The 15,775-nt window shown below is 38.2% G+C and overlaps 1 protein-coding gene across 4 annotated transcripts; it reads left to right on the top strand.

Moving 5' to 3' along the window:
- Positions 1 to 745: 745 nt before the first annotated feature.
- Positions 746 to 15,160, top strand: dnm2b (dynamin 2b). Of its 4 annotated transcripts, none has more exons than XM_067403281.1 (21): positions 746 to 1,126; positions 2,190 to 2,263; positions 3,276 to 3,425; positions 3,591 to 3,675; positions 3,755 to 3,873; positions 4,117 to 4,215; positions 4,543 to 4,703; positions 4,783 to 4,925; positions 5,058 to 5,193; positions 6,068 to 6,135; positions 8,216 to 8,354; positions 9,442 to 9,528; positions 9,658 to 9,728; positions 9,803 to 9,854; positions 9,940 to 10,050; positions 10,141 to 10,250; positions 11,239 to 11,350; positions 11,431 to 11,595; positions 13,182 to 13,408; positions 13,530 to 13,802; positions 15,019 to 15,151. In XM_067403281.1, exons 1-21 carry the CDS (start codon positions 966 to 968, stop codon positions 15,086 to 15,088), a joined length of 2,613 nt encoding a protein of 870 aa, XP_067259382.1. In that variant the 5' UTR covers positions 746 to 965; the 3' UTR covers positions 15,089 to 15,151. The 4 variants fall into 4 exon arrangements, with proteins under 4 accessions (XP_067259382.1, XP_067259381.1, XP_067259384.1 ...); XM_067403280.1 differs by lacking the exon at positions 8,216 to 8,354 and adding an exon at positions 7,625 to 7,763; XM_067403283.1 differs by having other exon boundaries at positions 747 to 1,126; positions 15,022 to 15,160.
- The last annotated feature ends 615 nt before the right edge of the window (positions 15,161 to 15,775 follow it).

Genomic DNA, 15,775 nt, shown 5'->3' with positions numbered 1-15,775 from the left:
GAGGAGAGTAAATTATCAGGAAAAGTTTATTTAAAAGTGAACTAATCCTTGGTTTACAAAAGCAAGATTTAGGTTTCTTGTGTGGTGGAAATGAACTTCCATATTAACGTCATACAAAATCTGACATAAAATACAGCAGCTGAATTTGAATATTAGCCGAGATGATACAAAAAGATGATGTCTGATCTTGAGAGATTCTCATGAAATCGGCCAAAATCCATGTTGTAAGCAAATAAAGCTAATCTTTAGGACCATAAGTATATTTTTTGCGTTATAACATAACTATACTGTATACTATAATATATATATATTTTAAAACATTTCACTTTAAACAGGCTTGCTGAAGAGCGAAGAGTCGTCAGGTAATAACGGTCAATAACGGTTTTAAGGCGGAGCTTAAGGAAGAGCCAGTTTGTGATTGACAGATGTGAAATATTTAAATTGTCAAATTTATTCAGCCGTTTTTTAGTTTTTTTTTTTTCTTTTCTTTTCTTTTTTTTGCGAAATAGCTTGACATTTTCGTGAGTAAATGATGTTCAGGTTGAATGTCAACTCACGTAAATTATCTCAGACACAAACAACTGTAATTCTATGTTAACATCGCCTCTGAAGTATTTTATGTAATGGTAAACGGGTTAAATAATTGTCTATGTCACTGGTCTAACGCCCCACCCGTTTACCCGCCGTCTGCCGTATTTGACGGACACCAGCAGTGGCCAATAGGAACGCGCGGTTTGCAAACAAGGGCTGTTCTTCAGAAGTTTATGGTGGTCTGCTGACCGGATGGGAAAACTTTCTGCCTTCGTTTTTCTCTCTCTGTCTGACAACTGGAGTTGGATATATTGGGTCCGTTTTATTTCTATTAAAACGGTTTGTTTTGAGTCACCTCAGTTAAGGGCGTTTAAGTGAGTGATGAAGTGATCTGAACAGTTTTCTGGAGTTTGTGGTGTTTGATAAAGCTCGTCATGGGGAACCGCGGGATGGAGGAGTTGATTCCCCTCATTAACAAACTGCAGGACGCTTTCAGCTCCATCGGCCAGAGCTGCAACCTCGAGCTGCCGCAGATCGCAGTGGTGGGCGGCCAGAGCGCCGGGAAGAGCTCGGTGCTGGAGAACTTCGTGGGCAGGTGATAAATACCGAGTCTTGTGTGTAAACAACACTCTCAGAGTGAAATCTGTCAAATACTTATTTTATAGTTTACGATTTAGTTCAAATTATTAGTATAACAAATTGAGTAAACATGAATTCTGAAAATGTGCGTCTAACTCAAATGATCTGAAGCGTTCAGTTATCAGAATGTCACTGCTAGTCAAACATTAACCATTTCATAATAGTTAACTAAAAATGAACATTATACAGACCTGTTAACATTTATAATAACGTTATTGAGAAAAATCGATCGATGACAGCACAGGGACGATAACGTTGGAATCACTTTCTCAATTGTTTATTTATTTATTTTCCAGCTGACGAACAATAAAATATTAACAGCCAATCAGAATCCTGCTTTATGGGACACGATCATTTAAAGCGACAGACGCGCGTTTATAATAAACAGATCGTTATCTTGCGTTTGTTATCGTTCTTGGTGTGAATGCACCTTAGAAGTGATAGTTCACCAACACATGAAATGAAATTGAAATGTTTTTTTTTTTGTGCTGAACACAAAATATATTTTTAAGATTGCAACTAAACAGTCGTGTGGTAATAATAGTATCCTAAAGGAGGCAATAACTGTGTGATTGAGACAGATTTCAGCCTGTGCTGACTTGACTTCTTCAGAATTCCTGCTCAAGCAACAGGAAGAGAAACACACACACACACACACACACACACACACACACACACACACACACACACACACACACACACACACACACACACACACAGTGCAGGGAGACTTTGGTCTGGGAAGTGAAACACAAATTCTTGTCTTTCCTTCAAGGGTGATTTATTGCTCTTTTCTCAGTTTCCAGTATGTATCTTAATGAACCAGAGAACGATGCTGTCATTCTGTGTCATTTCATAAACATCAAATTTTTTGCACTTTGGAGTTGATAAAAACCTTCCAGTGTTTGCATTTAATAATATTTTAATGCCACAGAAGCTGGCATGTGGTTAAGTTGGTGGTTTCATTACTCTTTGAAACTGTAGAAATGTTCATCCATCTCTTTCTCCGTCATTCTCAGAGATTTTCTTCCGCGAGGATCCGGCATCGTCACTCGCAGGCCTCTGATTCTCCAGCTAGTCAACAGTAAAGCTGGTAAAACACAAATTAAACCTTCTTAACATCAAATCTGACAATTTATATCACAATAATGCATAATGATGATGCTTTTCATCACAGGAATAAATTACATTTACAATATATTCACATAGAAATAATTTATTTTAAAGGTTTAGTTCACCCAAAAATGAAAACAATGTCATTAATTACTCACCTTCATGTCGTTCCACACCCGTAAGACCTTCATTCATTTTCAGAACACAAATTAAGATATTTTTGATGAAATCCGATGGCTCAGTGAGGCCTGAGCAATAACATTTCCTCTCTCAAGATCCATTAATGTACTAAAAACATATTTAAATCAGTTCATGTGAGTACAGTGGTTCAATATTAATATTATAAATCCACGAGAATATTTTTGGTGCTCCAAAAAAAAACAAAATATTGACTTATTTAGTGATGGCCGATTTCAAAACACTGAAGCTTCAGAGCGTTATGAATCTTTTGTGTCGAATCATGATTCGGATCGCGTGTCAAACTGCTGAAATCACGTGACTTTGGCGCTCCGAACTGCTGATTCGACACAAAAGATTCGTAACGCTCCGAAGTTTCAGTGTTTTGAAATCGGCCATCACGAAATAAGTCTTTATTTTGTTTTTTTGGCACAACAAAAATATTCTCGTGGCTTTATAAAATTAATATTGAACCACTGTACTCACATGACCTGATTTAAATATGTTTTTAGTACATTAATGGATCTTGAGAGAGGAAATGTCATTGCTCAGGCCTCACTGAGCCATCGGATTTCATCAAAAATATCTTAATTTGTGTTCTGAAGATGAATGTAGGTCTTACGGGTGTGGAAAGACATGAGTAATTAATGACATTATTTTCATTTTTGGGTGAACTAACCCTTTAACATCAAATCTGACCATGTATATCACAATAATGCATAATGATGATGTTGAAAATTCAGCTCTGCATCACGGGAATATATTACAGTTTATAATATATTCACACAGAAATCATTTATTTTAACTTTCTCTAGAATATGCCGAGTTCCTGCACTGCAAGGGCCGTAAGTTTGTGGACTTTGACGAGGTTCGGCTGGAGATCGAGGCTGAGACGGACCGAATCACCGGATCCAATAAGGGAATCTCTCCGGTGCCCATCAACCTGCGCGTTTACTCACCGAACGGTAACTTCAACTCCGTCTGGTGCTATACTTAAGCGTCACATGATACGATATGTGTGGGCGTGTGAGATTTGAACTCATTTGAGACTTACTTTGTAACATTGAGACTGATGTGTATAATGACACTATTGTCTACTTCTGAATCAAACTCGTTCCTCTCTCTCTCAGTCTTAAATCTGACGCTGATCGATCTTCCCGGCATGACGAAGGTGGCGGTGGGAGACCAGCCGACGGACATCGAGTTCCAGATCAGGTAAGAGCTGTGGGTTTGATGGCCTACAGTACCTGATTGAAACACTGACAGCTCTTTTCTTCTGTGTGTGTGTGATCAGAGACATGCTGCTGCAGTTCATCTCCAAAGAGAACTGCCTGATCCTGGCCGTCACGCCCGCCAACACCGACCTCGCCAACTCTGACGCGCTGAAGATCAGCAAAGAGGTCGATCCTCAGGGTGAGAGTCGCTCTGACAGCGAACTGGGAACGCTTTCTCATGAACAAACGTTCTTCATAATGTTCACGTAATGTTAACATAGACTAAGAAAAAACACTGGACTTTTGGGACGTTTAGAGAACATTCAGAAATAACGCTTTCATAACTTAATGGGAATGTTAGTGTTTGAAAAAACGTTTTTGTTAAGTCGAGATGTAATTGAGAAACCAAATTCCCGCTTGACCATTGACCTCTGCCCCGCAGGTCTTCGCACCATCGGCGTGATGACCAAACTGGATCTGATGGATGAAGGAACGGACGCCAAAGACATCCTGGAGAACAAGCTGCTGCCACTGCGCAGAGGTGCTGCACACCTGGGGTTAAAGGGAAATGACATGAAAACCAAAAACATTTTGTTACTGGAAATAAAATTTATAAAAGATGAATTGTACTGTTTAACAGTAGAATTCCTGGTGAAAATAGGGGAGGGCACTAATGCACTTATTGACGACAACTATAATACGGCATCTGTAGCTGTTTCCATCAGCATATTTTTATGCAAATTTTGTGATGTTGCATTAAAAATAATGTCACAAATTTGCAACTTTGGAGATAAACATCACTAGTGACTGTTACTCGTGTTACAGCTGCAGTGACGCGGCGGCTGAATGAGTCTGTGTGTGTTTACAGGTTACATTGGTGTGGTGAACCGCAGTCAGAAGGACATCGACGGCAGGAAGGACATCCGAGCCGCTCTGGCTGCCGAGAGGAAGTTCTTCCTGTCTCATCCGGCGTACAGACACCTAGCGGAGCGGATGGGCACACCTTACCTGCAGAAAACACTCAACCAGGTACAAACAGCCACAGGAGACTGCTCCATTAAACGCATCGTTTATTTGGATATGTCACGTTTCCATCAACTCTTTCCAGCAACTGACGAATCACATCCGTGACACTCTGCCGGCGCTGCGCAGTAAACTACAGAGTCAGCTGCTCTCTCTGGAGAAGGAGGTGGACGAATACAAGAACTTCAAACCGGATGACCCAACACGCAAAACCAAAGCACTGCTGCAGTGAGACTCGGACACGCAAACCTTCTGCAGTGTCATTAAGATCATTATATTACATTATTATTGTCCTGTATGTTTACTTGAGTGTGAATAGAAGAGACCACATGCCCATTGAACCACTGTGTGTGTGTGTAGGATGGTGCAGCAGTTCGGCGTGGACTTCGAGAAGCGGATCGAGGGCTCTGGCGATCAGGTGGACACGCTGGAACTCTCCGGCGGAGCGCGAATCAACCGCATCTTCCACGAGCGCTTCCCTTTTGAGCTCGTTAAGGTACAGTTAGCCTCGTTTATTCACTGGGTTTGACTTCGTTTGGTTACGCTGGAGTCTGATTTACAAGATGTGTCTGTGTTAATGGATCTTCATTTCTAGTCAAATCAACACTTGATTGAAAAAATGTCAAACCTGCAGCATTTTTTGTGAAGATGCACAATTAATTGTTAAAACGGGGAGATCTCGATTCACAAATAAACACACTCTTAGTCCTAAATGACAGCGATTTGGCTCTGTCTTTTAAAACTTTGACTAATATGAGCACATTAAACATTCAGATTTTGTTTTGATCCAGAGAGTTATGTATAGGTATGAAAAAACTTCTTTTCAACCACACAGTATCAGTATTTCTTACAATCATTCATATTTTCATAGAAGTACTAAGATTGTATTTGGGATGTAAACACTGATGTATATGGTGGTGATAAAATGGTATAAATCACCTTTTGAAAGTAACTTGACATTTCAAATAAAGATTATTACATAATTACACCAGAAGGTGGCGACAAGTGGCTGTTAAAAAAGTATGTAATTGAATCATTCTCTCAAGATTTGTTCAAAAATACTGATTCATCCAGTAATGGAATGAGTCTTTATGAGTGAGTCATTGAATCATTTAATCAACCATTTTAATGAGTTAATCATTTTTAAACCGACTGCAGCAATTAACATTTTGTCAGAACCTCTAGTAAATTGCATGTTCGTTTGTTTAGTTGTCTATACAGAATCATCTCTTGTTTTAAACAAAAACATTTGTGATTCTTACTATATCCAGAATTATGCAGCTCTAATATTTTGTAAATAATGACAAGATTTGCATTTTTAGCGGAACGACTACTTTGAATAGTGGATAAGCGTGTTTGTGTGTGTTTAGATGGAGTTTGATGAGAAGGAGTTGAGGAGAGAGATCAGTTACGCCATCAAGAACATTCATGGAGTCAGGCAAGTGCACACTGACACACTACTTGCACTCATTATAGGAACATAATTCGATTATTAAACTGTGATACAGTCCTACATCACACATGCTGGACTTCTCTGATCACATGCACTATCTTCGCAACCTGTAACATTTGAACTATTCAAAGAAATTCTAGATACACCACACATACACTGATCAGGCATAACATTATGAGCATAGACACTGAAGTGAATAACACTGATGATCTCTTCATCATGGCACCTGTTAGTGGGTGGATATATAAGACAACAAGTGAACATTTTATCCTCAAAGTTGATGTGTTAGAAGCAGGAGAAATTGGGATGCTAGACGACTGGGTCAGACCATCTCCAAAACTGCAGCTCTTGTGGGGTGTTCCCGGTCTGCAGTGGTCAGTATCCATCAAAAGTTCTCCAAGGAAGGAACAGTGGTGAACTGGAGACAGGGTCATGGGTGGCCAAGACTCATTGAAGGCTGGCCCGTGTGGTCCGATCCAACAGACGAGCTCCTGTAGCTCAAATTGCTCCAAAAGTTAATGCTGGTTCTGATAGAGAACATCAGTTTGTTGCGTATGGAGCTGCATAGCTGCAGATCAGTCAGGATGCCCATGCTGACCCCTGTCCACCGCCGAAAGAGCCAACAGTGACACGTGAGCATCAGAACTGGACCACGGAGCAATGGAAGAAGGTGGCCTGGTCTGATGAATCATGTTTTCTTTTACATCACGTGGATGGCCGGGTGCGTGTGCGTCGCTTACCTGGGGAACACATGGCACCAGGATGCACTATGGGAAGAAGACAAGCCGGCGGAGGCAGTGTGATGTTTTGGGCAATTTTCTGCTGGGAAACCTTGGGTCCTGCCATCCATGTGGATGTTACTTTGACACATACCACCTACCTAAGCATTTTTGCAGACCATGTACAGCCTTTCATGGAAATGGTATTTCCAGGTGGCTGTGACCTCTTTCAGCAGGATAATGCTCCTGCCACAAAGCAAAAATGGTTCAGGAATGGTTTGAGGAGCACAACAACGAGTTTGAGGTGTTGATTTTGCCTCCAAATTCCCCAGATCTCAATCCAATCAAGCATCTGTGGGATGTGCTGAACAAACAAGTCCGATCCATGGAGGCTCCACCTCACAACTTACAGGACTTAAAGGATCTGCTGCTAACATCTTGGTCCAGATACCACAGCACACCTTCAGGGGTCTAGAGGAGTCCATGCCTCGACGGGTCAGGGCTGTTTTGGCAGCAAAAGGGGAACCAACACAATATTAGGAAGGTGCTCATAATGTTATGCCTGATCGGTGAATTCAACATGCCGCTTAATGCTGAGTTTTGACCAACTCAATAAACGCACCGGCTCATTAGAGTCATTGTTTCTGTGAAAGGACTTCACGGCACACACCAAGTCTTTGTTGTTGCACACAGCCAGCGAGATCAGCATGGTTTTACTCTGTTTGACCGTGTGTTGTGTGTGTGTGTGACCTCAGGACGGGGCTGTTCACCCCTGACATGGCCTTCGAGGCCATCGTGAAAAAGCAGCTGATCAAGCTGAAGGAGCCGTGCCTCAAATGCATTGACCTGGTCATCCAGGAGCTCATCAATACGGTCAGGCAGTGCACACTGAAGGTAGACGCAGAGAGACGCCTGAGCACGTCACGCTAACATCTGACCGACTCACGCTGCTAACGGCTCCGCAAAGCAAAAACACTTAAGCTCTGTTGACCTTTTACTGAAGCAATACTGCTTCAGTCACGCAAGACCAACTGCCCTCTACTTCAGTAACCAAAACTGCTCGGCAAACGCGCATGTAAATGACATGTTTCCCATCAGCAATACAGTCTGACATGAACGATCCCACGATGTTGTTTAAACACACAAATAGCATTAAACAATCGTGACTCACGGGTTAAAGTGCTGCAATTCCAGAAAGGACACACGTCCGGTTTAGGAAAGAGGAAGTAAAGAATGAATCAACAGTTATGTGCTTCTCTGATTTCATCAACCCGTCCAGTTTTTCCTAATATTGTGCCCCTAATTATCACCACAAATAACACCTGCGCTGTCCCATGATCCTCCAGGACGGGGCTGTTCACCCCTGACCTGGCCTTTGAGGCCATAGTGAAAAAGCAGATTGTTAAACTGAAGGAGCCGTGTCTCAAGTGTGTAGACCTGGTGGTGTCTGAACTCGCCACGCTCATCATTAAGTGCACCGAGAAGGTAACACATGACCGTTTCTGACAGATCCCTTAACCAATCAAATCATGTCCTGTAACCGAACCCGTTTTGATTGACAGATCCCTTAACCAATCAAATCATACCCTGTGACCAAACCCGCTTTGATTGACAGATCCCTTAACCAATCAAATCATGTCCTGTGACCAAACCCGCTTTGATTGACAGATCCCTTAACCAATCAAATCATGTCCTGTGACCAAACCCGCTTTGATTGACAGATCCATAACCAATCAAATCATGTCCTGTGACCAAACCTGCTTTGATTGACAGATCCCATAACCAATCAAATCCAGTCCTGTGACCAAACCTGCTTTGATTGACAGATCCCTTAACCAATCAAATCATGTCCTGTGACCAAACCCGCTTTGATTGACAGATCCCATAACCAATCAAATCCAGTCCTGTAACCGAATTCGCTTTGATTGACAGATCCCATAACCAATCAAATCCAGTCCTGTAACCGAATTCGCTTTGATTGACAGATCCCATAACCAATCAAATCCAGTCCTGTAACCGAATTCGCTTTGATTGACAGATCCCTTAACCAATCAAATCCAGTCCTGTAACCGAATTCGCTTTGATTGACAGATCCCATAACCAATCAAATCCAGTCCTGTAACCGAATTCGCTTTGATTGACAGATCCCATAACCAATCAAATCCAGTCCTCTCCCCAAACCCGCTTTGATTGACAGATCCCATAACCAATCAAACCCAGTCCTCTCCCAAAACCAGCTTTGATTGACAGATCCCGTAACCAATCAAATCCAGTCCTGTAACCGAACCCGCTTTGATTGACAGATCCCATAACCAGTCAAATCCAGTGCCCTATCTTAATCATGTGACATGCAAACATAACTGTTGGTGTTTCATGACCCTGTGAAGTTCAGTGTTTGTCTGTGGTGGATGAGCTCAGCTTGTGTTTGTTTTTGCTTTGTGGGGATTATAATTACTAATCACACAAATACTAATCAGTCACCGCCGGTGTTTGTTTAAACACTCATGGGTTCAGGTTTGCATGCAGTCCTACTCGTCTGTTTTTAACGTGTGTGTGTGTGTGTGTGTCATAGCTGAACTCGTATCCTCGTCTGAGAGAAGAGACGGAGAGAATCGTCACCACATACGTCAGAGAGAGGGAGAGTAAAACTAAAGACCAGGTGTGGTTCATTTCTGCATATCATATTATACATGTATCTCATTTATTCATTGGTTTATTTATCATACCTGTATCTATTTGTATTGTATTACTCTCCTCAGATCATCGTGTGTGTGTGTGTGTGTCGCAGGTGATGCTGCTGATCGACATCGAGCTCTCCTACATCAACACCAACCACGAGGACTTCATCGGTTTTGCCAAGTGAGTGACCTCTGACCTCTGTTGACCTTTGACCCTGATTTCAGTCGCAGCAGTCTAACAGCCGTGTGTTTCAGCGCGCAGCAGCGGAGCGCCGCGGTCAGTAAGAAGAGGGCAATGCCCAACCAGGTACAACAACATGCACACAAACTCAGCCGTCTGCCAATTGGTCTGTTCCTCCGCCTCATTATCATATCCCCTCCCCTCGCCTCAGGTGATCAGACGCGGTTGGCTCACCATCAACATCAGCATCATGAAGGGCGGATCCAAGGACTACTGGTTCATCCTGACCGCAGAGTCTCTGTCCTGGTACAAGGACGAGGAGGTGTGTGTGTGTGTGTGTGTGTGGACATTTATTCTTCATGTTTTATGAAAACTAAATCTGTGTGTGTGTGTGTGTGTGTGTGTTTTCCAGGAGAAAGAGAAGAAGTTCATGCTGCCTCTGGATAACCTGAAGCTCAGAGACGTTGAGAAAGGGTTCATGTCCACCAAACACACCTTCGCCATCTTCAACACCGAGCAGAGGTGCGACGAATTAATCAATCATATTGATTGGCTGTTGTCAATGAAACTGAAGCTTTATCTCGCCAAAATAAAAGTTTGATGGTTTAATGTTTGAAAATTAAGAAATTAAGATGGCTATAAATATTTATATTGTATTTTTTTTTGAAGTTGCACTGTAGAATATTTTTTTAAACAATTATTTATTTATATTTATTTATTAATTCACTTATTTAATCTTATGATATTATTAAAAAATAAATATAAAATTTAAATTAATGGTTATTATACTTTAATATTATATGAACAAATATTTTATAATATTATGTAAACAAATACATATATACATACATACATACATTTTATGTATATATAAGAAATAGATATAAATAAATATAAAAATGAAAAAATATATTATACATTTTTAATATTATGAATAAATAAGTAAATCAATGAATATTATCCATTTATAATAATATATTAACCAATTAAATAGAAATAAATTTAAATAAATAGAAAGAAATATAAAAATAAATAAGAAAAATATATTATACATTTATAATATTATGATTAATTATTATTATAATTGTATATTAACAAATTAAATAGAAATGCATATAAAAAATATTTAAAAAATAATAAATAAGAAAAATATACATTTATAATATTATGAAAAAAATATAAAGTATTAAAATATATATATATATATATATATATATATATATATATAAAATTTAGATAAATTAAATTTAGTATTAATTATGCTAATTTGTGTGTGTAGCAATAATTGAAACAATTATTTATTATTTTAGTTTAACTCTTAATTGATGCTTTTCAACAAGATACAAAAAATATTTATTTATTTACATTTACATTAACTCATAATTATAACATTTTTGACCAAATTACGCAGTATTTATTTTAAAAAAATTGCATTTTAAATGCCAATTTCTAGCTGAAAAATCAGCCTTTTCTCTCAGATTTGTAACGTGCAGCCATTAATGTGATTTAGGAACGTGTATAAAGACCTGCGTCAGATCGAGCTGGCCTGCGACTCTCAGGAGGACGTGGACAGCTGGAAAGCCTCCTTCCTGCGGGCGGGAGTCTACCCGGAGAAAGACCAGGTAACCGTCTCGCCTGAGTGTCACCTGACGCACCTCAATCTTAGTGCTTCTCCCGTCATCTGAGTCTCGTCTGTCTCCAGGCGGAGAACGAGGACGGCGTCCCGGCCGACTCTCTCTCCATGGACCCTCAGCTGGAGCGGCAGGTGGAGACCATCCGAAACCTGGTGGACTCCTACATCGGCATCGTCAACAAGAGCATCAGAGACCTCATGCCCAAGACCATCATGCACCTGATGATCAACAACGTGAGTGTGGGCGGGGCTTATGCCATCATCTGACACTGCTCACATGTCTTATTCACATTAATCTGGTGTCAATCACAGAAGCTTTCATATTTTATTCATATTTTTGCATTGAAGTTTTGAGGTTTGTTTTATTTTATTTGTTTCTATGTATGTTTTATTTTTAGTCGTTTCAGAGTTGTTTATTTCGGTTTTATTTTATTTACTTTTTTAGTTATTTATTTACTTTTTATTTATTTATGTTTTCCATTGGAATTTTGGGGTTTAGTTTGTTGATTCAGGGTTTAATTATTTTTATTTTATTTTATTTATTTATTTTTATTATTTATGTTTTAATGTTTTTTACTTGTTATTCATTCTTTTATTTGTGTTTTCAGGTTGATTTCATTTGTTTATATTTAATATTTTTGTTTTGTTTATTTATATTTTTATTTTATTATTTTATGTTTTTTTATGTATGTGGACTGGAGTCTTGGGGTTTATTTTAATGAATATTTTTTTGCATTAGAGTTTTGAGGTTTTATTTTATTTATTTTCTTTTATGTATAATTTTTAATGTGTTGGAGTTTCAAGGTTTTGTATTTATTTGTTTGTATTATATTTGTTTTAATGAGTTTTGGGGGTTTATTTAATTTATATTTTATTATTTTTAAATTTATTATTTAAATATTTTCACGTTAGTTGTATTTATTTTTTATTATTATTTAATTTTGTGTTCAAATTTTTTTGTGGTTTATTTTATATAGTTTTATTTGTATTGTTAAATTTATTTATTTAAATAATTTAATTTATTTAATTATTTTAATGTACTTTTCTTTTTCTTTTTTTTGAAGTTTAATTTGGGGGTTTATTTTTTATTGTTTTTAATATATTTTTTATTTTATTTGTTTTGTTATGTTGGAGTTTTGAGGTTTATTTATTTTTTTTATTTATTTATTCTTTTTAAGGAGTTTTGGGGTATATTTAATTTATATTTTATTAATTTGACTATTATTTATTTAATTTTTCACGTTGGAGTTTTATTTATTTTTATTATTTATATCATTTTATGTATTCATTTTTGTTTAATTTTTTTAAAGAGTTTGTGGTTTATTTTATATAGTTTATTTTTATTGTTTTTATTATTTATTCTTTTTTTAATGTATTTTTTTAAGTTTAATTTGGGGTTTATTTTTATAATTTTTTTATTTTATGTTTTATTATGTTGGAGTTTTGAGGTTTATTTATTATATTTTTTATTTATTCTTTTTAAGGAGTTTGGGTATTTTTTTATTTTTACATTAATTTTTTTATTTGGTTTTGCATTGGAGTTTAGGTTTATTTATTTTTATTATTTGTATTATTTTATTAGTTTTATGTTTTAATTTAAGGAGTTTGGGGGTTATTTTATATACTTATTTTTTTATTACTATTATTATTGTTTATTTACTATTTTATTCATTTGTTTTTTGCATTGAAGTTTAGTTTGGGGGGGATATTTATTTGTTTTATTTATTTTATTAGAGTTTTGTGCCTCTCTAGCGCCACCAGCAGTTGTCAGTTTGTAGGAGTCTCAGGGGTTCGTGTCTCTGACTGTGTTTGTGTCTCAGGCGAAGGAGTTCATCCACTCGGAGCTGCTGGCGTATCTGTACTCGTCCGGAGATCAGAACAGTCTGATGGAGGAGTCGGCCGAACAGGCGCAGCGGCGCGACGAGATGCTGCGCATGTATCACGCGCTCAAAGAGGCGCTGCACATCATCGGTGACATCAGCACCAGCACCGTGTCGGCACCTGTACCGCCTCCGGTGGACGACACCTGGATCCACACCGACCCCAGGTAGATTTGATGTGGATATCATCAGTAATTCATGTGTCAAATCAGGGATATTCCCAAATCACTTGACCGCTCTAGTAATGACTGAAGAGCATTTGTTGTTGTCTTTCTCCTCCTCTGTCAGTCCTCCATCTCAGCGTAAGCCGTCCTCAGGTACGGCTCCGCCCCCTGGTCGGCCCCCTGCAGTGCGAGGCCCCACCCCCGGCCCGCCGGGCCCGCCTCCTCTTAACCCCTCGCCTGCGTTTGGAGCTCCGCCTGTTCCATCCAGGCCCGGCCCGCCTCCAGTCGGCTCTAATGCTTTTGGGAGTGGCACTCTAGATCCGATGGTGGCTCCGCCCCCTCAGGTGCCGTCGCGCCCCGCCCGTGTGCCGCCCTCTCTGCCGCCCGGCATACCCAGGTACGACCGACACCCTCCTCAAACACCCTCAGTTTTATATAGAGTTTTCCAAAAGAAAATAATGCTAGAGAAATGTCAATGGTGAAGGCTTATGAATATTAATTGAATCAGATGTGCAGTACCATAACTTATTAAATATTCATGAGCCACGGATTATTCGTAGTAAGAATCCCTGCTTGCAGAAGACAACGTCTGCCTTTCAACTAGTCATTTATTCATACTGGCTGAATGTAATTGATATTCATGATTCGTTAATTCACACTTCCGTCACACTGAACAAATATGGAGACACTTCCAGTTTAACTCCATGTTTGTTTTTCATTTAAATTATTCATGATTTCACAGATAACAAACTTGTGTGTTGAAGCTGGTGTCAGATTGTACTGATATTAGTCATAACTAACAAAACTATTCAAATGTGTATCACCTGATTTTTTTATCTGTTTATTTTTCACAGTAGACCTCTGTTGTGCGGCACTTTGTTGCATTTTCATTCTCTTACATTTTAAAAGATTAACTAAATTGTTTGTTTTATGCCTTCATTTCTGATTATAAATTTGTATTAAATCATAAATCCAGAGAAATCAAAACAGGCAACACAGAATTAAAACATTTCATTGGGCATTATTATTATTATTATTATTATTATGTTTTATTGAATTCAATTAATTATACATGCCTATTGATTATTAACTTAATTAAACCATTATAATGAAATCCAGAAAACTGATTTCATAGGACCATAAAAAATTATCTTTCTTACACTTCTAATAAACCATTGTTGAATCATAAAATATATAAATGTCAATTCATCAGACATGTTTTTTGACAAAACAATAAAACAGATTTCATGGGACCCTAAAAAATTTATATTTGTTAAATTTTGTAATAAATTGTTGTTAAATTGTATACATTTTATGATTTCAATGAATTAGAGATGCTTTTTTATGACTAAAGTTTAATTTAACCATTTAAGCAGAATAATATTAAATCCTGAAAAATTAAAACAGAAAGCACAAAATTTGAGAAAAAATATTTTATAGGGGTCTAAAAATTGTTTAAACTGTATAATTTTCATGATTTCAATTAATTATACATGCTTTTTTGATAAAATCCAGTTTTTTTAAAGAAAACGGTGAAAAAGCGAAACGCATGTCATAGGTCTCTGATAGCATGATGTGTTTTCCTGTGTGTGTGTGTGTGTGTGTGTGTATAGCAGGAGACCTCCAGCGGCTCCAAACAGGCCCACGATCATCAGACCGTCAGAACCGTCTCTGCTGGACTGAACAGAGAGACTTCCGACACAGACGACACCAAAGGAACCAACACACACACACACACACACTCTAACACACACGCGTGTGCAAATAAGGGCTCAACTCAAAGTTTGATTGACACGTGGTTTTGATACACTTCAAGTAGTAATAAGATTTTCTGATTAATTTAAATAAGCATTTCTGCATATATATATATATAATGTTTTGTAGAATTTCAGGGAACTTCAGAAACTGTTGGGAGGACGAGCAACACTTTAAATGTATGACATCACACATCTCCGCAGGTCCGTTCATTTCACGTGAGAGTGACGTTTACAGACGACCGAACCTCGACTTGTTTGATCAGCGCCTGAAGACTGAACTGACAGCATTTATAGTCTTTAACACTCCGTTTTCTGTGTTATGTTTGTGTAAACGCTTCATGAAGCATCAGTTTCCTGATGACACATGAATCACATGATATTCTTTAGGGTTCAGCGCTTTAAGCTCTGATTTCATCTGTCGCTGTAGTTGATGATAGTTCAAACGACACACTAAACATCTCAAAAACCTCGTTGTTTATAATGAGAGTTCATTAACAGTGTTCTGTGACACTATAAAACTCACTCAATTCTGAACCTGATGAGTGTTTTGCCTTAAACCATTTCATGAAACATGACTCTAGATATTAATACTTGTTTTCAGAGAGGTTTTAGT

Source organism: Chanodichthys erythropterus, chromosome 12 (assembly GCF_024489055.1).
Source record: "Chanodichthys erythropterus isolate Z2021 chromosome 12, ASM2448905v1, whole genome shotgun sequence".
Classification (NCBI taxonomy): domain Eukaryota; kingdom Metazoa; phylum Chordata; class Actinopteri; order Cypriniformes; family Xenocyprididae; genus Chanodichthys; species Chanodichthys erythropterus.
This window is presented reverse-complemented; position numbering and strand designations above follow the sequence as displayed.